The following is a 27,087-nucleotide window of genomic DNA, read 5'->3' as shown; positions in this document are numbered from 1 at the left end:
TCACTCCAAAGTTCATCTGGCATTTCCTTTTTTTCTGGTTTGCTAGGAGCATGGGAGCGGAGCCGCCGATGCCAGCCAATCAGAGGGCCACCAGTCGAAGCTGACAGCGAGGATGGCTTCTCAGACGCAGACGCAGAGCAAGACTCAGGTATGACAGAGGAATCTCCGCTTCTACGGCCCTTCGTTTCTCAATCCGTCTGTTTACGGTTAATTTGCTGTGCCATTCTAGAGCTTCAAGAGAAAACCTGGCCAAGCAGACAACGAGCGGTCGACGGGCGACTACAATGAGCGCGTTAACAAGCGCCTGCGTACAGTGGAGAGAAGTACGGATCGCGCCGAGGACGGCAAGCAGAGCGACACCCAGCAAGAGTCAGACCTGTACGAACACATCAGACAGGGAGAGACGGCCTACGACGCCCAGACATACGGTCAGTAGTCAACATTTCACATCTCTAGTAGCCATCAGATCAAGTATTTAAGTGGATGAATGGACGTCATGTTTGCCGCTCCTTCCCGTTTCCAGATGTTGCCAGCGCAGACCAGCAGAAAGCAGCGGGGCCTCACCAGGACCAGGACGACCAGAATGATGAGGATGTCGCCATGGAGACAGAGAAGCAGGAAGAAGACCTCCAGGCCGCCGAGGTCCAGGAGCTGAAGCCTGAGCAGCTGGACTCTACCAAGGCCTCCCAGAAAGGTGACACATTGGGACTTTGATTCTTTATTATTTTAGGAACTTGTTTTTGGTATGTTTATCTGTGAAACGTGCTCATCCCCTGACATCATCTTCTTCTCGTGCAGGTATAGACAGTGGGGAGATGGAGGTGCAGAGGCAGGAAGAGGAAGAGGAGAGGTGGAAGGACCGACAAAATACCAGAGAAGAAGAGCGAGCAGCCAGACGTGGCGAATCCACAATCCACACAGTTCCTGAGCTGCTGTTGGACACCATGCAGGTAGAGAACTACTTTCTTCTTTTCTTTTTACATCTCTGTTTTACACAAACCTTTGACCGTGGGCATCAGGACTGAGTTGTAACAGTAAAATAATCATATAAAATAATGCTTACATTGCATTGAGTGGCGTGTGGTTGTGTTTGCAGAAAGCAGAGAGTGACCCAGAGGAGATCAGGAGGCAGATGGAGCTGCAGCTGGAGGCCTGGCACAAACAGGCTCGGGGAACTCAGGAGGAGGTGAGGCTGACCCAATGACTCTTGTTATTAAACATACGTATAAGTTCAGCTTTGTCTGCAGAATAACAATCAATACAAAAAAATACTTGACTTGCCTACTCTAGAATTCTTTTAGCGGTCAAACATACATATCAAACATGGATCCAGGGGCATCGCACCATCCTCATGAGCTGTGTTTCCATTCACATATATTTTTAAATATCACATTAGAAAGACTGAATGGAAACAGCAATTTGATGAAACTTCCTCAGATGCCTTCATTGAAAAAGAGTTCATGCGCTAAAATGATTTTGGAAACGCCTTTGTCGAATAAATTCCGACGTAGCGAACGTTGAACTCAGACTATCGATCAGCATCTTCTCTGATAGTTCTGACAACCTCTCTCCATCTCTCCATCATAGATGGGTTAGATGGCCGAGCTGACTCGTTTTGTTTCTGGTTCGCAACCACTACTTCTTCTTCTCTTCGTCGTCCGTATTTTATAACACAACAGACTCTGATTGGCTGAGTCTTTCGACAACGCGTCACGTTGCAAGAATTCAGAACTAGACTAATGTCAAACACCTCTAACAATCTGAGCCTGTCAGTGGCAAAAACAAGCACTTTTGGTGGACGTAAATTACGATGCCAACTTGCACAGATAGGACTATATTGTAGCCAAAATAGCCAAGTTACACTTTGAGTCTGCGTCTAAAAAATATGCTCCTTTCTTGTTTTTGTTTTTTTATCAAACCTTTGCATACTTTTCTAAAAATGATCTTTACATTACCTTCAAGTCAAGGACCTTTTGACAAAAGATCAATGGTCTACCAGTGGCGGGCCGTGCATTTTATACCTGGGCCTTCTGTGCTGTCCTACAGTTGAGCCATCTCCTAATAAGCTCATTATGACGCCACAGCTATGGTTATTTGTTTCTAGGGGTGTAACAATACAAGTATTCGTATTAAACCGTTCGGTACGAGGCTTAAGAACCAAACAATACATTTGAATAATACTAGTGCATTTGGAGAAGTCATAAGCTTAAATTGCAGGAAATATAATGTTTTCGATGGACTGTGCTCACATAACAGACAACAGGCTTTGTGACCTCTGAACCCGGAACAATAACAAAAAACAGCTGAGGCTGCGGCACCGCATCTAAGCTAGCGGGGAAACAACAGCCCGAACGGATTCAATTGTCCAGACAATAACCCCGCGCATGATGGGATGCTTCGTAGTTAACGGACAATGCATATAGTCCAAATCAATGTAATTAAGACAATGACAAGAAAAACTCACAAGAACCAGTCACATATATTTATATGACAACAAAGCAACAAATCAATCCAGCAACACTGCAGCGCTAGAGCACGAGCCATTCATAAAAACGACACTATAGACAAATGAACACTGTAGAAACGCTACTGCAGATGTAAAGACTCAAAATCTGTTAACTTACCACAGCTGCTCTTCACTTACAGACAAAGTCCACTCAGGTCCCTCCAAAAGTTTTCAAAAGCACGTAGCTTGTGCGTGTCCTGTCCTGTAGCTGCCACCAATTGCCAATGAAACGCATTCTTAGCCATAAAATGTGCAACGCTTCTCTGCAGCTGTCAGCCAGAAATACCGTTCGTACAAATCCTTTTCCATGCTGGGTCAGGGCTGCTAGCTGTGGGCTTGACCGACCCTTTGATACGATGTCCAGCTTTTCTGGAAATGTCCTTCTCCAGAAATCCATTTAAAAACGCTAAAAATGTCATGTCAATGTCATAACTTCTTACATATGTTTAAACTTGAACTCTTACTAAACACTAAGATCTGCTAGCTAGCTCTCTGTTTGACAAAAGTCGCACTGGCCCACTAACCAATCACGGCGCACCTTAATGCTGACGTACTTAGCAGGCTACCTCGGTACCGCTGTCACGTCAAAGAATACGCCCAACATGTCAAACTAAAGATCTGATTGGTTGAAGACGATGACAATCAACAATATCGTCCCCATATACTTTAATCTGCAAAGTCTACCAAGAGGACCTTGGGCCGCTCTCTTTCCATAGAGACATAGAGACAGAATCTGATTGGATAAGAGCTCTACTTAAAGCAAGCTGCACTGGAAGCAGATCAAATGAGGAAGACAGGAGCTGTGCAATGAGAAAATAAGCTAATGGGGGGAAAAAATTATAATAGTGTATTTGTGAAAAATTATTAAATTATAAAATAGCTATAACTTTGTGATTCTGTTTAAGCCAGCAGAGAAGGCTTAGCTGGCCCTGACGGCCCACCACTGCAGTCTACAATATGTCAAATAAGTGTCTTCATAATGAGCCATATCCAGGAACTATATCATTGTGATTGTATGAAGCCCAGGTTGTAACTGGTCCCTAATGTGTTCTTGTCTGTGTTCCCAGGAGAGCGCTGCAGCCTCCATGTGGCACCAGTACCAGACTCTGACCTCAGCTCTGTCCCAGCAGCTGTGTGAGCAGCTCCGCCTCATCCTGGAGCCCACGCAGGCCGCCAAACTCAAGTGAGGAGCAGCACACTCACCACCTCATGTGTTACAGTGGGCGTTTCGAAAGATGGGGTCTGATCAAAGGCTTGTTGTTCCCATGAACCTTGTAGTCGCCGAATTTGCAAGTTACTGGTCTTACTTACTGGTTTTCAGCCTGATTTATTTTGTTATTTTTTTCCTTCTGTGATGACACTTCGAGGCTCGTTGTTTACCAGCGCTAATAAGAGATACACTCACGCGATCACACATTCATTTTTCCACTGCTCCACAGAGGCGACTACCGCACAGGGAAGCGTCTGAACATGAGGAAGGTCATCCCTTACATCGCCAGTCAGTTCCGCAAGGACAAGATCTGGCTGAGGAGGACCAAGCCCAGCAAGAGGGAGTACCAGATCTGTCTGGCTGTGGACGACTCCTCCAGCATGGTGGACAACCACTCTAAACAGGTGAGAGAGAGCCCCGGCGCCCAATCTGTCATGCTGCTTGTATAGAACCTCCCAATAACAACATGTCCACAGTCAGAAAGTGGCTGAATTAAACAATATGCCTGGACCATAATGATTACAATAAGTACAATGAAGAGTTCAATAATATGTACAAATAAACTACTGCTGTGTCCTGCGTGTGTTTGTGCGGAGCAGCTGGCGTTTGAATCGCTCTCAGTGATCGTCAACGCTCTCACTCTGCTGGAGGTGGGACAGGTGTCTGTGTGCAGGTAAGGTTCTGCATTTATAGTGGGAGTTTTAAAAAAAACAACATATTGTGCAGATGAAATTATGGAGCCAGGTAACAGGCAAACCAAACAAAACAAAATCAAATCATGCGTTCTGTGAAGCTAACCTTAACGGCTGCTCGTGTGTCCAGTTTTGGCGAGCAGGTGCAGCTGCTGCACCCCTTCCAGCAGCAGTTCAACGATGACTCAGGCGCTCGGATTCTCAGACTCTGTCAGTTCCAGCAGAAGAAGACCCGGATAGCACAGGTGGGCGTTTCCTTTGTACTGCTCCTCCTTCAACTGTCCTTCACTGTTACCGCTGTGTGTGAATTATTAAATATATAGTGTTTGATTATTTTTTTTTTACAGTAATTAAAATGGTAAGGAAGCACTGAGAGGCAAGTAAGAAAAGAAATTATGGTGATTCATTTTCTAAGTCTGATCTGAATTGTTTTTCAGTTTTTATGGTTAAAAAATATTGCCCGAATAATCTTTCTAAGTTCCTTTTAATTTTTTTCATCTGTGGAACAGTTTAAGGGAAAACAAGGTTTTGCAGGTGAAATTAATTTGTTTGTGTTTGTTGCCACAAGAGGGTGAAGTGCTCCACTACCTCATGTTCTAAATAGGGCTTTAAAGCGTTCAGGTTTTCCCTAAAAGCAGATTAGCGCTAATTTCAATCCATTTCTATCCAAAAGCAAGACATGACAGTAATGCTACATAACTTGCTAACACACAAACTCGCCTGCAAGGAAACATGAATACTTTTAGTCTTATTTAGAACATAGTGGTGCACTCTCATGCCCACAATGACTACTTCAACACCAAAAACAAATTCACCTGCCTAAACTTTTTTTTTTTTTCTCCACCTGTCAAAACAAGTTTTCCCCATTTGTTGCACAGATAAAAAAAAGAAAACTAACTAAGAACATGATCCTCGGAAAACCTCTTCTTCACTTTTTTTTCACCAATAATTTTGAAAATGGATCACCAGATTTTTTTTTTTTTCACACTTGCCTCTTAGTGCTTCCGTATAGTCGGTATGAATTGTTTATAGCAAATGAATACATGTTTGAATATATATAATATAATATAAATATTCTCATTAAACATTTAGTTGTTTTTCTTGGTCTTGATTTGAATGTGATGCTCTCATGCTCTATTCGCCATGTTGCTTGTCACTAAACCTACGATGCGACTGACTCGTGTGCATCGCCTCCTGTTACCTCTTCATGCCTCTCCTCTGTAGTTTTTGGACACCTCGACAAAAATGTTTCTGGCAGCACGACAGCAGATTCCTGGGTCTCTAAACTCAGGTAAGGACTCAAGCTGCATATTTAATGACACATCGTGTGTCATGCTGCTGGTTTAGTTCAACCAACAAAGCATTCAGCGTTCATAAACGCATTGACGATCAATAACCTGGCTTAATCATAAAGAGAACATTGTGTCACATCACCATCCGCTGTTCCTCTCTCACCTCACTCCACAGAGACGGCCCAGCTGCTGGTCATCGTATCCGACGGCAGGGGCTTGTTCCTGGAAGGGAAGGAGCGGGTGTCGGCGGCGGTGCGAGCCGCACGAAGCGCAAACGTGTTCATCATTTTCGTGGTGCTTGACAACCCCAACTCTCGGGTAAGTGAAGGAAGAATTTGACCTTTTTTTTTTTTTTAAATGTTCTTAATATCCAGACACAAAGTGTGACTTAATCATGGTGCTGTGCTGCAGGACTCCATCCTGGACATCAAGGTGCCCATATTCAAAGGGCCGGGAGAGCTGCCCGAGATCCGCTCCTACATGGAAGAGTTCCCCTTCCCCTTCTACGTCATCCTGCGAGACGTCAACGCCTTGCCGGAGACCCTGAGCGACGCGCTCCGACAGTGGTTTGAACTGGTCACCGCAGCCGACCAGTAGACCAATGAGAAGCCATCTTTCAACAGGGAAGGGAGAAGTGGGCAGCAACCAACTGCACAATGCCACTCTGCTGCCAGCCTCTCAGCCACGACTAAAACAAAAAACGGACTCAAAAGAAAAAAAGACGGATTTGCCGCTGTACATGTGCCTTTATTTTCTTATCTTTACTGTAGAATTTAGTAGAGTTTGATAGCAACCTTTACTGTTTTGTCTTTATCAGGGGAATCCTCAGTTTCTTTTGTAATGTGACGAGGATTGCTTTAACTTGCACGTCTGAGATGAAAATGTGATTCCCTTTCGTGTGAAACACCTCAGTGAAGAGTCAGTAAATACCTCTGTCCCCCTTGTACTATAGACCTGAAATCATGTTTGTGTGGATGTTGTAGTCGGTGTTAAAAAGGTCATTGAATCATTCATCTTCAATATGAAAAAAAAGGCAACAGATGTGCAGAGCTGACACAGGACAGTTGATGGATTGTGTTTTAACAGAACCCCTCCTAGCTTCACGACCTAACGGTAGCATGTTGGTGTGGTCATGAAGGACATTCGAAGGAACTCATGTGCCTTGAAGAGGAGTACAGTATTACATCTCGCGTCCCACCTGTCGGGGTGATGGATCAGAGACGCATCTCTGTTCTGATGAAGGCCCCAGTGTAACCCACTTTTGTGGTTTAAAGACTCATATCTGCTGATCTTCCATCCATACCGTTTGACTTCTGCTAAACGTGTGTCCCTTAGGAGTAGGCGTTGATGAAATGTGCATTGAAATGTTTATTCTCAACTCTGTGTTTTGTATTGTTGACTGACATGTAAACAGACATTGGTCATATTTAAGAGGTTGTTTCTTCATTGCCATCCATCTGTTTAACCATGACATGAAGAATCCTGACAATAAACGGTTTACAAGGCTTTTCATGGCAAACTTCTTGTGCTGACATTTCCATAACCCTTTCTGTAAATCATGGTAATTAAAGTCTAGTTTCCAAGGAAGGATATTGAACATAGAGTACAAAAAAGTTCTATTATAGTATGTTGGAAAAATCATAGCATGTCGAAAAAAGTCATAAATAAGTAATTGTATTTATGTTGAAAAAGGTTATTTAAAAAAAATAAGTTAAATAAGTCATTTTATAAAAAAAAATGTAATTCAATTAAATTTAATTTTTACATTTTTACATTTTAAAAAAGTAAAAAAATGACATTGTATAGCATTTAAAATAATGTTTTTTAAAGTTTAAAAGTCATAGAATAGCATGTCGTAAAAAGTTTTAAAAAGTCAAAGTCATAGTCTTATGTCGAAACTAGAACATTTTGCAAGAAATTTTGACAGTGTGGCTGCTACTGCCCAAAGACGTTGCAATATACATACACCAACATTAGTATTATTAGTAAGATGTATTATTGAGGTTCATTTGAGATATCGCTTCTCTCATTTCTGCATTTGAGATTTATACTCTTAGTATAAATTATATAACATATATATATATATAATGTTATATAACATTGGGAGCTATCGCTCAAAATGCCAGATAAATAAAAATTAATTAGAACTTAATACATGAAAGAATGTGTTGAGTGAAGAGGCTCAGGGGTGGACTGACTGCACTGAAAACATCACTAACATTCTTTTAATTTTATTTTTATTTTATATAATGTGTTATGTCCTTTGTCTTCTGTAGTTAAGGGTGGCTTTGGACATTGCTGACGCGGCGTTTCTGCTGAGCTGGCTGTTTGAGTGACAGTGCGGAAGGGGACAGAGTTTGAACCGTTATTCGAAGGGTTCAATAATGCCCCCCCCCCCATGTAAATAACACCCTTGCATGTGACTGCACCATGTGCCGCGTAGAGGCAGAAACGTCTGCATCCTGGCAGAAGAAAAGACTGGTGAGGAGAATATGCACGTGTGAGGTCATCAAACACACGAGCACACGCTCCCCCCATCGCTATGGAAACAAGCATCTCCTCGCAGAGTCCGGATTCTTCTTCTTTCTTTCTGCTTCTCTGTTTTCCACCGAGGCCTCCGGGTTTGGCAAGTGAGAAAGTGTCAAATGAGGAATTTCTTTCTAAAAGGAGATATTCAAAAACAGAGCCACCTACTCTCTGTATGATTCATACCAATAAAAACACATTGATTTAAAAGTTAAACCACACTGGTCCCTTTAGACTACAGACAACTTGACTCAGATAGTTCAATGCAGTGGTGGATAAAGTTCTATAATCCATACTATATTACCATTTCCTTTACATTTTAATGTCATACTATACAATGACTATTTTATGATTTTTTTAAATGACTTTTTCACAACATACTATACCGGTATTTTTTTTAAATTACCTTTTTACTACATTTTATACTATGAAGTCTGCAATTACCTTTTTGTGACACACTACACTATGAATTTTTTTGAAGATTGGTGGTTTGATCCTCGACTCCTACCATTCACATGTCTTAGTGTTCTTGAGCGAAGCAATGGAAAAGAAAGGAACATATATACATTCTATACATTTAAAAAAAAAAAGTCAATATTAACAACACCAGCAATGACGTGTTTCATCTCAGTGCAGTCATATCATTAAACCAAACATTGTCATACAATCAGTTAATTGACTGAATGACTAACACATTTATCATCATCATAAGACGTGATGACAAAAAGAAAAATATGGAATAACACCAACATGTCTACCAAAATGGAAATACACATACATTTATAACTACAATAATTTAGTTACATCTGTATAGAGATGGTGGATTTTGTTGTTTTAGTGAAAACATGTTAATACCGTAACTGGGTTCATCTCAGTCACATTTGTCCCCGTTGGGAATCAGCCATTAACAATAACAATGAATCATACAGGACCATGTAAGTGGCTCATACAGTAAATATAATCCATCTTTATCCAGTCAAAATAATTGATGCTGTTTATCCATAAAAGCCCCTTCTAAATTCACCTCTGCACTCCATGTACGAATAATTACAGGGACTCTGGTTGACTCTGGTTCCATTGGCAGTGCATAGCAACAACAACATTATGTATACAAGCGTTTGTGAAATCATCCGTCACTGCGGGCAACAAGAGGACTCTCTAAAACCGTAAATATATTCCAAGGACTCTAAATTTCATGGAGCAATGGCATGAAGAGGATTTACGACTCCCAGAAGATAAACTCAAGGTAACCGAGACGTCCCGGTGCTTGTTCCCATCAGGGTTCATAGAATACTTCACAACACAACAGGTGTGACAGCAACAACCAGCTGCTTCTTTGTGAAACATCACAGCCTCAGACGACTGCAGCTACAGCTCACGTTAAAGTGGAGGAAGGAGGAGGAGGAAAAAAGAAACATGGATGCCTCAGTGACACTTTTGCCAGAAAAAAATGAAAACATACATAATTTGTACACATTTTCCTGTTCTGGATGTAGTTAAAATATAATTGTATATTATCCTGTTCTCAAAGTGATCGTGTTTGAGGAAATGTACTAAAATGTAAACATGAAAGACAGCAGAATCTGAATTATGCAACTTTCTATTTTTATTTTTATTAGCCTTGATCCAAAATTGGATTACTTCATAAAAAAGCTCCAAACCAATGGACAACGATCCTGAAGAGATACCCAGATGAACAACGATGCCAGAGCGGTGCCCACAGTTGGATAACCACAAGTGCCTCTTTTGACTTCACCTCCTCAGGTGAACGTCACCACGCATCCTATCGAGACATGTGCAAGTTTCCCTGTTGCTTAGTAATGGTGTCTTCAGCACTCTGATTAAAGTGAGCTTCAAAGCTCTGGGCACGCTCATTACTCACTGCTGGCTGCATAATGAATCCAGGCGAGGAAGCTGATTAACAACGGCATCCTTTATAATCAACACGTCTGGAGCGAATCAAACTCAACTCGTGTTGAATCTGTGAAAGTGTCCGTGCCCGACCCGGCTGTAAAAAAAAAAAAAGGTCACATAGGTCACTTGAGGAAGTCTGATAAATCTGCTTGGGGGAATAAACAACCTGCTGACCTTTTTTCTGGACGGGCGGCGTGTTTTTTTTTTTTGTTCCACGTGATGCTGGCGACCTCATTTGCTCTGCTTTCATGTCTCACAGTCCACAGGATTAGCTTCTCTTTGATGTGTCTTTTGGGCTGACATTAAAGGGGGGGGGCTGCTTTAAAAGCCATGCTATTTCACATTAAATGCAGCATAACACGGGCAGGTGGTTGTGCCAGCAGGTTAGACTGTGGTACATGTACATATGTATCTTACATAGATCAAGTTTTAAAAATGTATTTAGCTCCTTTAATAAGTGACATTAAATATTAAATACATATTAATATACTCAGACAATGCTTTTTTCCCCTCAGGAATATCAGACACGTAATGACATTTGCCTCCTAAGACGTTTCTAACAAATAGGAGTCGTTTGTTATTTGCCAATGAAGATGCTCTTGTCATTTCTTTTTAATTAGAGTGTGGTTTAATTTCTACAAAGAGCTTCTGGGGGTGGTAGTTACTCAGAAGCTGCACAAGGTTAACAAGAGTGTTTGTGTTCCAGACTCTCGGTGTGCTGAACAGTCACCAATGCTGAGTGCAGAGCTCACACACAAACCCTTTGGGGTCTGATCCACAGAGTCCCAGGCGCCGTGTTGCTGCTGTTGTTTCATTTTCAATGCCTTCACCGTTAATGGAGGCGACTTCCATTCACTGAAGTCTCAGAGACACATTCATCCCAACCTGGACAGAGCACATTAGTGGTGAATGAGCTGGGGGGTTATTTTGTTTTTCCCAATTACAGTGAACTTACCCTTTAAAAATCTTACAAATTTGATCTTACAGAACTGTTTATCAAATCCATTGTGACCTCACAATTACAACTTGGATCATGTATCTTTTTAAATAAAAGTTGTGTGTGTGAGAGAGATCTAACTTGATCAGAGTTATCAACATGAAATAGTCTTCCAGAAACTTAACTAACATTGGTACATATTTACATTTTCATATACTGTATTATTATAAGTATTACACAGCCCACCTACATACTGGGCCAATACAATTATATGTGTACATTTACATGTATATACATTTGTATTTATATGTGTGAGTCCTGCTTGTTATTATGTTTTGTATTATTCAGGTTATTTTATCTTATTTTTTTCATTTTCTCATTTCTCAAAAAGTATTTGAAATTGAATTTGCAGGGCTGGAAATTTGCCTGCTAGGCCCTAGGCCCCCCCGTCTTTGAATTTTGTACTTATGGTTATTCTTATGATTATTCCGACATTACATGGCTCCAGGTTTGTTGCAAAGTAGTCTGATTAAACACAAATCCATGTATTAACATGCTCCATGTCAGCCCAACATCCACAAACTACCAGAGACGAATATATCCGCAAACTAACAGCCACGCAGTGAACTTGGGGCTGAAGCACGCGATCACTTTGATTCAGTTCCAACTCGGTGGTGCAAACAGAAACCAGAGCTATTGTTTCTTCGACAACAAACCCGCATTGCACACAACACACCGCCGGTATGACTGGCAGGCCCCGTTCAAAACCAAAGCCGGCTTGGGGGTTAAATCACATGTATCACACGGAGGAGCAATGCATGAACGCACAGCGGGACAAAGCACTCAGCTGAGACTACGACAGGAAGTAGAGTCCCTGAGTGGAAAGAGTAGACACAGGTGACGCACTGGAAGGAAGATAATTAGCACAGAGGTTGCACGAAGGCGTCGCATAAACACACTCGACTCCCAGACGCGGCGCCTCACATATCAAATGATGCGTTTACATGCACAGAACATTGCACATGCTCATTACATCCCAGTCATTTGGATTCGGATGGATACATTAACATGAAGTCTCTAAAGATTACTTAGTAAAGATTTAAAGGGCACGTGAATCCAACAGTAAATGCATATTAGAACCTCAGGTCAAAGTTGAAACACAAATATGGATCATAGGAGGATGGATGGAAGTCACTTCACAGGATGAAGTGCTTACACGCCTCAGTATCCCAGCATGATTTTACCCAGATATTTACATACTAATAAGATATTAACATTCAGGTAAACACATCCAGTGCTGTATGGAAGATCCACTGAGGAGACACATTTATGCAAGATAAACATCTGTTTGTGACATGGGTCTACGGGTTATGTATAATATATAATACTTATATAATACTAGCTGCAGGTAGACATTTTTTGTCGCAACCTTGACAAGCTTTTTTCAGCTGTCATTCACCTGAACAGTCTTCACTTTCAGTCTTGCAAGCTTTAGAAGGAGCTACACAAGGTCTCTGGAACACCACGAACCGGCAGTGAGACACTTTCTATTCAATAAACACTGGCTCTAGCGCGAGCCTTTTGCGTTTTCTTACGTTACCTGAAGGTCACCCTGTAGTTGCATGGCGCTGTCAGCCCACGGCTGACTTCCGACGGTCGACTTCAGGAGCAACAGCGTCGCAGCTGAAGTGGTGATAGTATGGCACGGATTGGCCTCTGAGCGAGGGGGGAACGGCGTTTCCTACGGTTTTGCACTCAACGGCTCACGTAACCGCAGGCGGGTTGAGTGGAGGGGTATTCAGTTGGTTGCAATCTGCAACCGCACCGCTAGGAGGCACTAAATCCTACACACTGTCCCTTTAAATGAACACCAGTTCCCATGAACCTGTCAGATTAACCACTTTGTTTTTAGACAGCAGAGTGAGGGCGGAGAGCGCGTATAAAACGAGAAAACAGAAATTAGCATGACGTATTATGTAAACAACAATGGGAGCTTTGGATATCTGTATGCTAATAATTTAATCTTTTTTTTTTGTTGAAATTATGTTTTCAAATTTCAATAGCAAGTGCTGTTGTAGTAATTCATTTATCTGAATTCAACAATTTGAGAACCCTCAAAGTTTGTACCGCTACCCATCAGAGTCCTATTGTCTCCTAGTATACACCCAACCCTACCAATGACCTAACGAGGGACGGCTGATTGATGCACAAAAAAAAGAAAAAAACACTTAAGATAGTTTACCAAGGTAAGAAATGTCTATTTCTTTATTACATTCAACAGTACAGTACACTAGAATTGCACATTTTCACCAGATATAGCAGCATTCTGACTGGCAAATGGACTAATCAATAGGCACATCCAAAACATTTAAATAGAAATACACACGTCCAAATGTGTCGCGGCCACTTTCTGATCATATTCAAAATTCCATTTAAGCTATTTAATTTACATGCCCCATAAAACAAGTTCTACGCAGCTAAAACACACAGTCCCCCCCCCCCCCTCCCCCAGACTCGTGATTCCAGTGGCAAGAAAAGACAAGTCAAGTCGAACCCAGCAGCGCCTGTCTTCTTAGTACAATATCAAACGAACACAAAATCACCCGTTTTATACTCTCACACAGTATGTGCCGTTCAGTGCATTCCAGGAGTTATAAAAGTGTTTTCATTTACTTTTTACAGTTTCATTCAGAAGACTACTTCACTTAAAACGTTTCTTTTATTTCCCAGAATGACCACCATCCTCAGAGAAGAAGTTTGTACTTTGTGTTGAGTAGGTGGAGAAAGAGCAGTGGCTGTAGCATTACAAGAGCAACACAGCAAGTTCACCCAAGTTAGTATTTCCCAGTCTCCTCTCTGCATTTTGGCCCACCGAATATAGAGCTCAAATTTTAAATTTCCTTTGTTCCGAAAGCATCGTGTCGATAGAAACAAGTAATAAAAACTGACAATTATCAAAAGCTGGCGTCAAATATTTGGACAATTTTGTATTCTTGACTTTGACCAGATAGTTCCTGATTCCCGACAACTTTTGGCTAAGATCTTGTATGGTTGCTTGTGTTTTGACAACATTCAACACGAGAAAATGTTGGTATTGGAAAAAAAAAACTAACTTCTGGTATTATTATCAAGCCCTACTACTGAAGAGGCCGTTGGTGGAGATGCGCGTCTCCGCCGCTTGTATAAAAGAGATACATGTCGTTTATCTACAATCACTAAATCAAAAGGCAAATGTGCCCGTTGTTTGGTCTGCTTTGAGACCAAACAGCCCACACAGCCGCTCTTCAGTTGGTACTTCTTGATATACAATGAAATGAATGAAAAAGTCTCCACACACACTCGAAAGGCAACTGGACTTCCAGTGGTACAAGACCAGCGCAGATTCTGCATCAGGATTCAAATCTAAAAAAATATCAACTTTAATTCTAAATGACCTGCTGTGAACTGTAACTCCTGAATATTATTAAAAAAATGAAGCATGGTACAGCGCAGGCCTGCACCAGCAGCCACCACGTTTTTTCAAAATGGGAAGCAAATACCGATGGAACCTGACCACAACGAGAGGTATGGAAATTGTAGGTTTCACCAGTGATGGAGCCTCTTTGATTGGATGCAAAAACAAAGTCCTTCCACACAGTGAGTCCAGTTGCCTCGACCAATCTGATGTCCCATGACCTACTGAGAACCTTCACACACACCCGGATTGTTGCTGAACCTACGATGACGGTGAGTCAGACCGACATCAGCACTGCATTAAAACACTGCAGTGGTTTCAATGCACAGGGAAGGAAATGCAAGGTCATCCGGGCAAAAAAAAGTTGACCCCGACTCAACTCTCGCATCCGTCTTCTGGCAACGTACTGCACTGCAGTGGCCGATCAAAGCGCGCACTAGTGGATTCATCTGTAATGAGAACAGTTTAATTCTGCCATTTAAAATCGCCGTCGTCAAAACAGGGGAGAAAATGGCGATAAGTAAACTTTCAAGTAGAGCTGGGTATTGAACTCAATGCCTTTTAGCACAGACTATATTGTGTGCACTCTCTGCCCCCCCTAAAAAAGTGAAAATGTAGTTAATATTGTGTCACAGACGGACAATATCACATTTTATGCCGTATTTTATTTAGGCAAAGTTCTTGTTAAGCGGTTAGTGTTTAGCATTTAACACATTTGGCTTCTTTTGTCAAACAAAAAAAAAAGGGTTTGTAGAAAATCATGTTTATAGTCTTCATCCAATAATATAAAAACCACGGTGAACAAATGTTTTGGTACCACCGATGTTTGACACAAAGTAAAAGTCCCTGGATTGTGGTTAATTTTCTCTCTGGCACCCGTAGCAACAGGGCCCCCACCAACGCAGCCCTGTGTCTTTTTTGTTTGTTTAATGCAGTGCTGATTTCACTCTGAACACGTGCCAACAGAAGTATACCACCAAACAACAAAACAGGTCCAGAACTGCAAGGTACATCATGTTTCAAACAGTGCTTAAGGGTTTGAGGGTGGGGTTTTTTCCCTTTAGACCACCGAGCGGTGCTCTCCGCACACGTACACCGCGCTCGGCTGTATGCGCCTCTTCGTGTTGCCCGGCAGCTGAGGAAGAAACTTGAAGTACTTGGGCATCAGGTCGAGGCAGGCGTCGCGGAACTTCTTGATCCGCCAGTAGTAAATGAGAGGGTTGAGGGCCGACTTGAGGTAGCACAACCACAGGACCCACGTGCTGATTTGAAAAAAGCTGTCTCTGTGGTAGAAGCCGTCGCTGAAGGTGGCTACCAAACTGTAGGCGGTGAAGGGAGCCCAGCACACTGTAAACACGGAGAAGAGGATGAGGATGGTGGTGAAGGCACGGGTCTTGAAGCTCATGTCTATGTTCATTTGGAAGGGCCTCTGGAGGCTCAGCAGGCCCAGTTTGCTGGCCTGGCTCAGACAGATGCTGTCCGGGTGGCTGTGGATGCGGATGGCGTTGTGGCGGATGGTGTTCAGGATCCCCATGAACGTGTACAGCATGACCATGAAGGGGAGGAAGAAGAAGGCTAGCATTATTACCAACACATAGGTGTGGTAACCGGGCTCAATGCTGTATCCAAATACACACTGAGGGGCCCTGGGGGGGATCTGTAAGGGAGGGGAACCGACCGCCAGGGGGAAAGAGAAAACGAAAGAGAGTCCCCATGTGACCACTATGAGCACTTTAGCTCTCTGTGGGCTCAGCTTATCTTGCTTCTGGACAATAATGAGGAAACGGTCTATGCTTATTATAAGCAGTATGGCCACGCCCTCCATCACGAAGAACCAAAAGAGCATGGCCGAAACGCGGCAGAAAACGTCACCGAAAATCCACCGGGTGGTCATGACGGTGACCAGGGCGAAGGGCATGTTCAGGATGGCCAGCATCATATCCGCAAACGCCAGGCTCGCCAACAGGATGTTGATGGCCGAGCGCATGGCGGATCTCTGGTACACCATCAGGCACACCACCATGTTCCCCAGCAGAGCCAGGAGCAGGACGGCGACCATGGCGACGCAGAAGAAGACCTGCAGAGGCAGGCCAACACCTGCCTGGCTCGGCGTCGGCGCGGCCGGCTCCGGGGACGACCAGGAGTCCGCGGAGACGTTCTCCATCGACGGCCCCTCGGAGAGGCTCAGCAGCCCCGTGACGAGGCAGCAGAGACTGGCGTTGACGTCCCCCGCCTCCGGGAGCGGAACAGTAGTGGAGTGAACCATTCTTCCCCAGGGCGGACCGGCATCGTCGCTGGTGAACTCACGTTAAACGTGACGCCGTAGGTGTGGATATTCCCGGCCTCACGCAACATGGCAGCGTCTTCATGGCTGCGAGACCCTAGGAATGTACACAAGAAGGTAGTGAGTGCCAAGTAAGTCAAAAAAAGGGTTCGTGAGACCAGATTACAGCAGCATTATTTCAATCAAAACACCCATTGAAGTTGTAATGACAGTGCACTTAAAGCAGTGTTTGCGTGCTAAACATAGTGCTCAAAGGGTTTGCAGCCATTTCTATTGATTTCTTTATGCAGACTACTTCCCGTCCTTTAACAGAAGCTAATCACAATTGGTTCAGCTTCCAATTTTGTAGCTATCAAAGCATGAGGGATTCAATTACAATGTCATGATTAAAGATGAAATGAACCGTGGAACTCGCGCACTTAAGTCTTTCCTTCGTTTTAGAGAATTCTCTACAACTCGGTACATCAGAAAATGTGCGCAGGCTGAATAATTTGACAGAAAATGACCGTTTGTCTTTCAATCACTCAACCCTGTTACCTCGATGTCTTGAGGAAAACGTTGAGTGGAAGATTACAAAATCCAGCCGTGTGCACACTTCTTCCCAAACACATGCATTTTTGATAAAACATGATAAATGAGAGTTGGATTATACGGCAAGAGTTGTGTCAGAGTTTGTAGACGGATATTTTGATATAGTTTTGCTATAGTTGTTAAATGGCTTTTTTTCGTTTTTGAGATTCCCCGTTCACTGTGGAGACACGCGAGAATAAGTCTTCAAGACCTTAAAGTCACACGGGATTTACAAAATGATCATTCGGGGGACTAATTATTCCTTTAAAAGCAAGTTAATACAAATTTTGACATTAATTTGACATCTGAATGTTACACAGTGAATTAAGACAACATAGTTTGACAAGATGAAAAGATAAAATAGTACATCTGTGCATTAAGTAGAGCTTTAAAACTCTTTAAAATGTGTTTAACCTGTACACAAAGGTGAGAACCACAATGTGTGTTTTCAGAGAACATCTAACATCTTTGTTTGTGTATGAATGAAACAAACGACATACATGTTAATTAGTAGGGGTGTAACGTTACACGTATTCGTATTGAACCGTTCGGTACGGGGCTCACGGTTCGGTACGCATTACGAACTGAAAAATACGTTTGAATCATATTAAATTGCTTTTCAAAAATAAAATATAGCTGAAATTGGTGGAGCCACTGCGCTCAAACATGGCAACCCACCCGACGTAACGTGATGTCCTTCCCTGATTCGCCACGCTCCTATCACGTGACCGGATGTTCACAAACAACAGTCTTGAATACCGATCGACTACCAGGTTAATTCAACATGAACAACTGATTACAGGCGTTGTTGACCAGTTAAAGTCTGCATGTCTGCGGAGGAATCAGCTGTTATTGGAGCGATCAGTGAGCGGCGCGACCAGCGGAGGTATCAGACCTACGGAGCGGCCCTCTGAAGCCACGGTTAGCGGCTTTAGGGAGGACGGACACAAAACGGAGGACTTTCCTTTTCTCATTAATGTTTATTTTGTTCTGTACAACTATGTACAACAAGTTAACACACAAACTATAAAGGAACAAAACATGGGATTGCTCTCCAGTAGGACAGACTTCAGCAGAGCTACGAGTGAGAACAGAAACAACGACACCGAGGAAACGAGTGAGAGACGAGTGTTGACCACAGTTATGATCCATAATCTATTAAACCTTTGTGTGTAAATGTTAATATTAAAGTAAATATGAGGTGAGAGAGAGACCCGCAGCGCTGTAACTAAGTCTGAAAAATAAAACTTCTAAAACTTTCCAGGAAATGTGTCTGTTTGAGTTTGTAGAGGAATATTTTAGAGAAGATCTTAAATATCAAACACGACCTTTCGTTATCAAAGACTACTTGAGTCTCACCAGCGAGGATTTGGCATTTCTGCTTTTTTGCGGTACTGAAAACGTACCGAACCGTGGCACCACTGTATCGCATTGAACCGAACCGAGAATTTTGTGAACCGTTACACCCCTATTAATTAGTGATCTTTAACCCTGACCTGACAACAGCTCAGCACTTAACACACAGACACGTCCTCTCTGTTCATCCCAGAAAGAGAAGGAATAGTGCTGTTCACAACAATGCAACTCGTAAGCATTGGCCTAGAAAGAATGAAAACATCTCCCCATGTTTGCCTGAAAATGTGATAAGAAACCCATTTAAAGAGCTTTTCTTAACCGCTGCCAGTAACAAACAGCCAATGTTCAACTGGGGACATGTCAAATACTGCAATAAAACAGCCTTATCACTTGTATAAACATTGGACGCTGATATTTCAGACCGCCTGGTTTCATTTACAATAAGCAGCTAAATGCCAAATAATAAATGTGCTGTGTAGAAAACAGTCCTGTTGGAAGTACTAAATGATTCATTTGCACATAAATGCCTTTTTTTTTGTAGTCCTGTGTGGGTGTGAAAATCAAGCAAATGCAATTATAGCCAATTATTCTGAGAACAGTGCATCTCATGTCTTTAATGGAGCAATGTTAAAAACACAGGCTGGGATGCTGCTCTGATACCTGGATATGTGTCGTTCAACAAATGGTGTTATCTCACGTCACCAAGACAGTGAGGAGACAAACAGGGTGGTGAAGACTTTGCTTTATTCATATCATACGATGATGACAAGCATGTTGTTTCCGCCGCTGCTTCGTCACAATGAAGACCTGGTGAATGAGGGCAACTGGTTTAATGTTGGCCTACTTCCTGCTCCATCCGTACACGGCACGTCTCTTTCCTTTAAAGGATGGGGTGACTCTTAAATGTTCAAAAATTGCCACTTCAGCCTCCGAGCAATCAAGTAAACCTGCAGTAAAAAAGCGTTCGGGTACTTGGCGTTAAAAAAAAACAAAAAAAACACACACACACACACAATGGGAATTGATCAAATAATGAACGTGGCAACGCAATTATGCGATGGAGATTTGCAGGGAGAATATGCTGAGAGCTTTTCAGCCACATCTTGTAGCCTTTTATCTCTAGGGAGTATAATGAGGGGAGGAAACCTGCACAGTTAGTCCATGGTGGGGAGATTTCCTGGTTTACGGAAATAACAGCCTGGCAGAGAGCGCACCTGGTTTATTCCAGGTGGCGTTGTTAAACAATAATGATGCTGTCTGTCACCCTTAATGACATGTGATTCTGCATATTTTAATGGAGATGAATAGTTACAGCAGATTATATAATATAAAGTCTGGGGAGAGAAATGAATTTGCCAAATTGAATACACTAGAGATTAAATCTGCCATTACACAATTACAAGCATGGATTGAGACTAGTCTGAGCGAAAGAAACGCCATAATAAATAGAATTTTCTAAACAGAATACCTTATTGTAAACGTAGGAATGCCCACTTTTTATTCACAATTAAAAGCACGACTCGAAAAGTTAAAAAAAGTAATATTCCAATAATGACATTTTGTTTGTCAAGTTTATTAACTACTGAATTTAAAGCAATGAAATATTTTAATTATTGCCGTCAACATTTAAAAAAAAAAATTCTGTACCACTTGATGTCTTTACTTAACATAACTTTTGAGATTCAGAAATCACCAAATACATTTTAAATTAAAAGATGTCTCTGATTAACAGTCATGTAGGAAATGTTTTGTTGAAGTTCGGTAGGTGTTGCTATACATTGCACATATAAATCAGGGCTGTATTCTGACTATAAGAAATTATAATAGCGAGTTGCAAAGTGGTAATTTGTAAGACACGTGATGGTGGTGGTGTCCATAGAGACTGAATTATAATCACATGGTCAAATCACATCCGAGCATTGCAACACCTGACTGCTAAATCTGTGAGGAGAGTCTGAAAATTGACTCAAATGTTGGGAGGAAAAAAAATCCATATCAAATAGATTTACAGCTCATTCAAGACCAGGCTTCCACTTCATCGACCTCCAATAAGAGCCATTACAGGGCAAACTCAGCAGCTCTCTGTGTGTTAGCGCGTGTATTTTGGACAGCGCACGAGTTTATTTAGATCCAGATATTCGAATAGCTTCGACTGTTGCCGTTGTTGTGCCAGCAGCAAAATGGTTGAGACGACAAAACCAGTGATTCACGTTGAGTCCACGGAGAGTTAGCGACATCTCCGTGGACGAGACGAGGGCAGTGGGTGTTTACGTCTTCGTTTTTCGAGATTTGGCCCCGACATATAAGAGCAATAACACGGTGATGTTGACAGACAGACGGTTGTGTTCGATATTTACCTGCTTCATTCCCCCATGTTGAAGCTCCGGAGCGGCTGAAGTGCTGCGGCTCAGTCCTCCAAATGGTGCATCTCGCCGCCCAAAATGTTCTCCTCCTTCCTCGTTGTAGTGGAGACAGAACGCGGTTCTTCTACCGAACAAGTGGGCCGGTGATGGCTTTTCCTCCCTAAATGCAACGTTTAGGCCCTGTAGCTGTTTTATTTTAATAACTACCGGCGGTGCCACAACACGCACACAACTGGAGTCGGAGATAAAAGTAAAATCCGCATTTGGTCAGTCTCGCTTTTGTTTTCAGAGTAGCACGAGAGACACCGCGCTAATGATCCACGTTTTGTTTAAGAGTTGGTAAATATTAAGCTTATTTTTTCATCCCTTTTCTTCCTTACAGATGTGAGATGTGAGCGGCCCCTCCTCCAGCAACGAATGCATCAGGCTATGTACTGTATGTATGCAGTCCAAATTATCACCACACTGTTACAAACTACGCTCACTTTCGGGCTTTCCGTGATCCGAGGCAAGGCACCGAGCGTACACAAACGCAACTTCCTGTCTGGACTTTTCAGAATAAGGAGGGATAGACGCAGAGTGGACCCCAATCCAAAGAACGCCATGTTAAGACTGCGCTTTCAAAAGAAAAAAGCTTTGGGATGTATGGACATGTTATTGTAAAACAAATAAATTAATTTAATGTTAAATATTATTCACAAGAATAAATGCCAGGCAGTGTAGAGAACCCTTTACACAACATGTAGGGACATTTCTCAGAAGGTATAGAAAACGAATCTATAGACTAGAGATTGGTTAATGGCTGGTTGAAAATGTCTTTAGTGGGTAAGTGAGCTATAGTGCTGAGGGAATGAATAATACACATGACCTCATTTCTAAAAGCCATGGATGCACATACTAGGCAACTAAAGTTACAGCTTCTTTAATAAAATTACACAAATATCTCCCCGCAGTGACAGCTATTATTTTCTGGAGACCATGTTTTGTTTAATATCTATAGCCTAGCTGCAGCTTAACTTTTGTATTAACTGCTGTAATTCCACTCACTTTTATGGACGAGTTAGTCTCGCTAAAAAGTGACTCTTATTTTGAAGGAAAACAGCAACGCGTCGGGCAGCATTCGCGCTCTCTCTAGTTAGCTTGACGCAGCTTTGTATTCAGTGATAACTGACACCCACATAAGCCAGTTAATAAGCAGGAGCGGACTATTCGTGGCACACGCCCCGTTTTGAGCGTATAGATCCAATAGAAACGACAAAATTATCCAAATGGGCGTGGCCCGACTGGAGGAAGTGCTGTTTTTGGGCACGTGCGGGTGTGCGTGGTGGGTGGCATAGATGACAAACGGAGCCTGTTATGGCTAAAGTAAGCTCAGCATTATCAGAATGTCATTTACTCGCTGTCTGTGGGCTACAAACATTTTAATATGAATCAAGCACAACATTGGTGGTTACTGGTTACAGTGCATAATTGGGACTCTGTCGACTCCAAATGACTTCAGAGTGAAAGGTATTAATAATTGACAGAACCCATTTCAACCACTTTAAACAAGGGATGCAACATCTGAAACAACATACATGTCTCTGTGGGACAAACTATGTAGATATATATCTTGACATGTGACAGGAAAAATTGTACTTGATTATATGTAAATCTTGAATGCCTTTTGTTGTTATCTTAGATTTCTACGACCGATGATCTAAATTTCAGCTTGTGTCAAGGGGGCCAGTATGTTTGCCAACAAGCTGGATTTGGCCCACAGGCCACTGTTTGCCTACCACTTAATTGAATCCGTGGTGGAAAAGTAATCAGTCTTTTGTTAGCTACCAACCTTATTTTCTTTCTTTCTCTATCCAAAACCCAGTCCAGGATATCTATTAGAAATGTACCATTGGAACCCACAGTGGAGCAACAATAATGCGTCAGCCTGTAAAAGACGTCACTGTCGGACTTACTGTGTGGGGAAACGACACAAACACAAAAGGCACTTCAGCCAAAACCCTGGGGTTTAGTTACACTTTAAAATGGATTGGATCAGAAATTAGACAGATCTAATAAACAAAAGACTGCACAGGTGAATAAATAACTGATAAACAGCATGCTGATGCTAACAGCTTCAAAGTATCTTTTACTTATGTTAAAATAAATGGCTATATATGATATGTAAAATCATTTTTGGGCTTGGCAGATATGCTGCTATATATTCTGTGGTCTTCTCAACCATCAATAGTTTAAAAAGTTTGGTAGTACGAGTTTCTTTCTGAGTGAAAAGTGCAACAGTACAGAGTTGGAGTTAGGACATTGGTGGCTTGGCTTAGATTATTTTAGCATAACCACTCCAAATGAAATGGGAAACAGCTAGCCTGGTTCTGTCCAAAGTTGAAACCTCTAAAGCGCATTTTTTTATTTATCTTATTTGTTTCCTCTGGACAAAAACTGTAAAAATGATAATTTGCTGTTATAGAGGAAGTTACGGGGAGCAACTCGTTTTTTCTTCTAGTTTTATGCTAAGCTAGGCTAGCCCAATCCTGGCTCCAGTGCCGCACACACATGAGATTTCCTTCTCATTGTCATCTCACTCGCCTCCCAAAATGTGGAACTATTCCTTCAAACCAGGTTTTATAAACCTTTTTTTGGACCTTTGGCTCTTTCAAAATGTGGGAACTTGAGTATGAACACTATTGTATTTTATCGTAGAGGAATCATCAAAGGCACTATGAAGATAAAATGTTTTAAATAAAATACTGGAACTTATTTATTCATTTCTTTGTTTGCTATAGATCAATAACTCAACCGTAGACATACAGTATCCCATGAAACCATCTACATAAACCCTACATTGGGTACAAACTTGAGGCTTGAGAAACTCAATCAGTTATAGTCATGTCGCTCTCACAATGCAATGTATTGACGCACATAAATAAATCAGGTTATATTTTGTCTAATGTCTGCCATTCACCTACGATCTGATCCTACGACGCCTTTATCTGCTTGGCACTGTCAGTCTTGGGTGGTATGATGTGAACCTGGAAGGGGATGAAGAACTCCAGAAGAGCTTTGGTGTCCTTCAAGTCCAGAGAATATTCCTGAGCGATCTTTCCCGGCGTCCACGTCTGAGGCTGACGCTGGTGGCTGCCCAGGGCCTTCAGGGCCTCGACGATGGTCAGCTTTCCTTTGGGAACATCTGTGAGCTCCACCAGGCTGTACGGTTCCCCTGGTAAACTGAACCTCAGCGGCCGCCGCTCCGCCTCGTCACCCACCGTCACGTCCTTTGAGTCCTTGTGAGCAGATTAAGCATGAGGAAATTAGTCTAGAAATACTGAAAACAACCTAGCATTGTGCAACATGCACACTTTAATGTAAAGAGATCCCCCTGTGACCGACACTTTGTTTTCTAACCAGCTATCCCAAAATCTATGGGCTGGAAATTGATAAAATTAGTAATGAATAATGTCCATAGTGACATAAGGCCAGGTTTAAATACCAAGTGTGCCAAGCTTTGAGAAAAAACACGTATGTCAAAGACTTCTACGTATCGTGTCGCAGAGATACAGTATCTACTGAAATGAGCATGCTAACCAGCTAGCTCCCCGTCTGTCCTGTCTTGTAATACCACCAGCACCTCTAGAGGCGACAGTGAGTCACTGAAGCGTCCAGTCCGCCCTTTAGTCCAACGGGAGAGGAAGAGGAATAAATAGAGCTGCTACAGCCGCCAACTGAAGTGCCATACGCCAATAGGTTAAGATTATATGAGAGCAATGTTATTTTGACCGTCTCTCAGATTTTCAGAAGTTTGGTTGGATTTTGCTTACTCTTGTCCTGCTTTTAGTTGGTATTTGGCTCGTTTGCGAACGCGCTAGGCTAGCTGTATCAGCTTTAAGAGGCCGTAATATGTCGAGCGAGTGCGACTTTAAACTTGTTGTGGAGCTCTTCCCTCAAGTGGCCAAAACTGTTAGTGCAGCTGCCAGTTTTCATTTGTTACTTATTGCCAAACGTGAGGTCACTGATGTTTTTCTTGCTGCAAGGGCTGCAAACGACCAAGAGCACAAAACCTTTTCACCATGTAGTATACAAGTTAACTCGGAACACACTCTGAGTAGTGTAGCCATTTTTGGACCAGGAGACACAGGAGTCTTTTTTCCCCACTTCACTTAGTGGGGAAAAAGTGAAGTGGGGCCAGCTGTACGGACCAAAAGCAATGTTCTTTAAAAGCCACCATAGGCCGTTAAAAGGGAACTGCATTACTAAGCAAAAGCTTGGGTTCACGTTTACTTCCTGACAGCTCGTGTCAATCACATTAACTGGAACAGGAAATAAACAACAACAATTTGAACATGTTTACGTTTACAACTGTGAAATGGTCCATAGCCTAATAACATGAGAGCCTTATGTAATTTACCTCGAATGGATCAAATCAATTGGCTAAAGCACCCCTCCATCATTAGAGACATTTACAAGTGTGACACAATCAGTGTCCCGGTCTGACCTCTGCCGCCGCCGGATCTTTTGACTCCACATACACGGACTTCAGGAGGGTCAGCAGAGGGTCGTTCTTCTGGCTGATTGAGTCCGCCGTCTCCAACGCTGAAACAAACACACAGCATGCTGCTCGTCAACAGTCACTGCAAAGCCTAATTGGTAACGTTACGTCTGAGGCTGGTGAATCAACCTGGTGTGTACCAGACAGTTACACAAGTTAGTGGAGGATTCAAACACTCACCCTCAGAGCTGCTGGCGGAGGGCGGGAGGTTGGCCTCGTGTCGGGGTGCTGCTCGCGGCTTTTCCTTGGAGATTTCTCGGTGTACGCGGTTTTCTAGGTTGAAATTTCGGAACATACGCGCTACCCGTGCCCCCATGTTTGACATATTACCGAATTTACCTCGCTGCCAATAAAGTTTATTCAAACTGTCGACGGCGAGCGAGAAGGTCCATTGCACAGTGGAAAGGCGAACACAGAAATAAGCAGCAGCGACACCTGTTAGTTGGAAGAGTATTATTTCTCAAATCTAAACAATTAAAAAAAATAGGTTATATTTGTCTTTTTATCTATTATGGAAACATATTTCAGACAGGTGATGAATGGAAGAGAGGAAATGTTCAGAATGATGGTAAAATAATACTCAATAAATCAAAACTAGAAGACACTCATGAATTACAATTATGAGGAAATAAGTCACATATATGAAAAATATATGTTTTGAGAAAGGAGATCTTGGTCAAAATATAAACTTATTTACCAAATGAAAATCATGAAAACGTAAGAGGAAACTTTCTCCTATATTATATATTGCATAAATATCATCAAAAAATATATTATTGAAAATTAAAGTCAAAAGTCCTTTATTTATGTAATACTATGATCCTTTTTTCGCGTGTGAAGTACACATTTCTTCATTCTGTTTAAAACTAAATGAGCAGTCACACGACCAGCAGAGACCAGCAGAGGGCAGCATTTCATATTCTAACACATTCTAAATAGCCTTGTTAGTCCTTGTTCTGAGGTTCACGGTTGATCAGTGCCGGTTTGAAATACAAACCGAAGCTCTGCCTTTTTGTCACAATGACGATTCGTTTGTTAGTGAGACAAAGTAAACAAATCAGTTATCACTTTCATCCCCCGAGTGCTCTGACCAGGCCAGACAGCACAGGTCACTTTTTATATAAGGGAGGCCATATGGAGCACATCTGGAAGTGGTTATCTGCTCAATCATAACAAAATAACCCACAGCATTGCGGGGTTTTTTGTGAGAAGAGGAATGGAAAGGAATTCTTTTCATTTTCACTCACTAACTGGTGTACGACTCCTGAGTGAGGAGCTGAGGAAAGTCACCAAAAGGCCAGAGGTTCTCAACCAATGAGGCTTCTCGGTTACACCAAGCGAGTGCACGTGCACGTGCACGCACGCACGCACGCACACACACACACACACACACACACACACACACAACTGACCAATAAGACAAATTCAGTGGTACACAGACAT

At 42.3% G+C, this 27,087-nt stretch overlaps 3 protein-coding genes and 1 long non-coding RNA gene across 4 annotated transcripts in view; 1 reads left to right on the top strand and 3 right to left on the bottom strand.

The window, feature by feature from the left end:
* mdn1 (midasin AAA ATPase 1) overlaps positions 1-7,207 on the top strand; it is a 57,590-nt gene extending 50,383 nt beyond the window's left edge. Inside the window, exons 91-102 of the mRNA XM_068708541.1 lie at positions 47-148; positions 230-428; positions 524-694; positions 799-950; positions 1,097-1,186; positions 3,574-3,689; positions 3,946-4,120; positions 4,316-4,389; positions 4,539-4,653; positions 5,633-5,699; positions 5,876-6,018; positions 6,112-7,207. Of these exons, the coding sequence (XP_068564642.1) occupies positions 47-148; positions 230-428; positions 524-694; positions 799-950; positions 1,097-1,186; positions 3,574-3,689; positions 3,946-4,120; positions 4,316-4,389; positions 4,539-4,653; positions 5,633-5,699; positions 5,876-6,018; positions 6,112-6,297 (1,590 nt within the window). The 3' untranslated portion in view covers positions 6,298-7,207. The remainder of the gene's footprint in view (positions 1-46; positions 149-229; positions 429-523; positions 695-798; positions 951-1,096; positions 1,187-3,573; positions 3,690-3,945; positions 4,121-4,315; positions 4,390-4,538; positions 4,654-5,632; positions 5,700-5,875; positions 6,019-6,111) is intronic.
* A 6,107-nt stretch (positions 7,208-13,314) lies between these two features.
* On the bottom strand, positions 13,315-17,397 carry gpr63 (G protein-coupled receptor 63). The gene is given in 3 exon segments (XM_068708540.1): positions 13,315-16,805; positions 16,808-16,912; positions 17,353-17,397. Coding segments are annotated over 2 exon segments (1,293 nt in total). The 5' UTR covers positions 16,887-16,912; positions 17,353-17,397; the 3' UTR covers positions 13,315-15,591.
* Positions 17,398-19,468: 2,071 nt separating this feature from the next.
* LOC137871004 (uncharacterized) lies at positions 19,469-21,714 on the bottom strand. The gene is made up of 2 exons (XR_011102767.1): positions 21,099-21,714; positions 19,469-19,688 (listed from the first exon to the last, which is right to left on the bottom strand). It is a non-coding gene; the product is annotated as an uncharacterized lncRNA (long non-coding RNA).
* Positions 21,715-23,832: 2,118 nt separating this feature from the next.
* On the bottom strand, positions 23,833-25,978 carry ndufaf4 (NADH:ubiquinone oxidoreductase complex assembly factor 4). Its single transcript, XM_068708539.1, has 3 exons — positions 25,825-25,978; positions 25,591-25,688; positions 23,833-24,382 (listed from the first exon to the last, which is right to left on the bottom strand). Exons 1-3 carry the CDS (start codon positions 25,967-25,969, stop codon positions 24,077-24,079), a joined length of 549 nt encoding a protein of 182 aa, XP_068564640.1. The 5' UTR covers positions 25,970-25,978; the 3' UTR covers positions 23,833-24,076.
* Positions 25,979-27,087: the final 1,109 nt, after the last annotated feature.

This window comes from Cebidichthys violaceus, unplaced genomic scaffold, assembly GCF_023349555.1.
Source record: "Cebidichthys violaceus isolate CVI_PGR_0920_01 unplaced genomic scaffold, fCebVio1.0.p SCAF_14, whole genome shotgun sequence".
Classification (NCBI taxonomy): Eukaryota; Metazoa; Chordata; class Actinopteri; order Perciformes; family Stichaeidae; genus Cebidichthys; species Cebidichthys violaceus.
This window is presented reverse-complemented; position numbering and strand designations above follow the sequence as displayed.

Coding starts and splice junctions, on each gene's coding strand:
- ndufaf4 (XM_068708539.1), bottom strand. CDS start 25,969: ATGTCAAACATGGGGGCACGGGTAGCGCGTATGTTCCGAAATTTCAAC. Junction 25,689..25,824: donor CTCCGCCAGCAGCTCTGAGG/GTGAGTGTTTGA, acceptor TGTTTGTTTCAG/CGTTGGAGACGGCGGACTCA. Junction 24,383..25,590: donor AAGATCCGGCGGCGGCAGAG/GTCAGACCGGGA, acceptor TCTGCTCACAAG/GACTCAAAGGACGTGACGGT.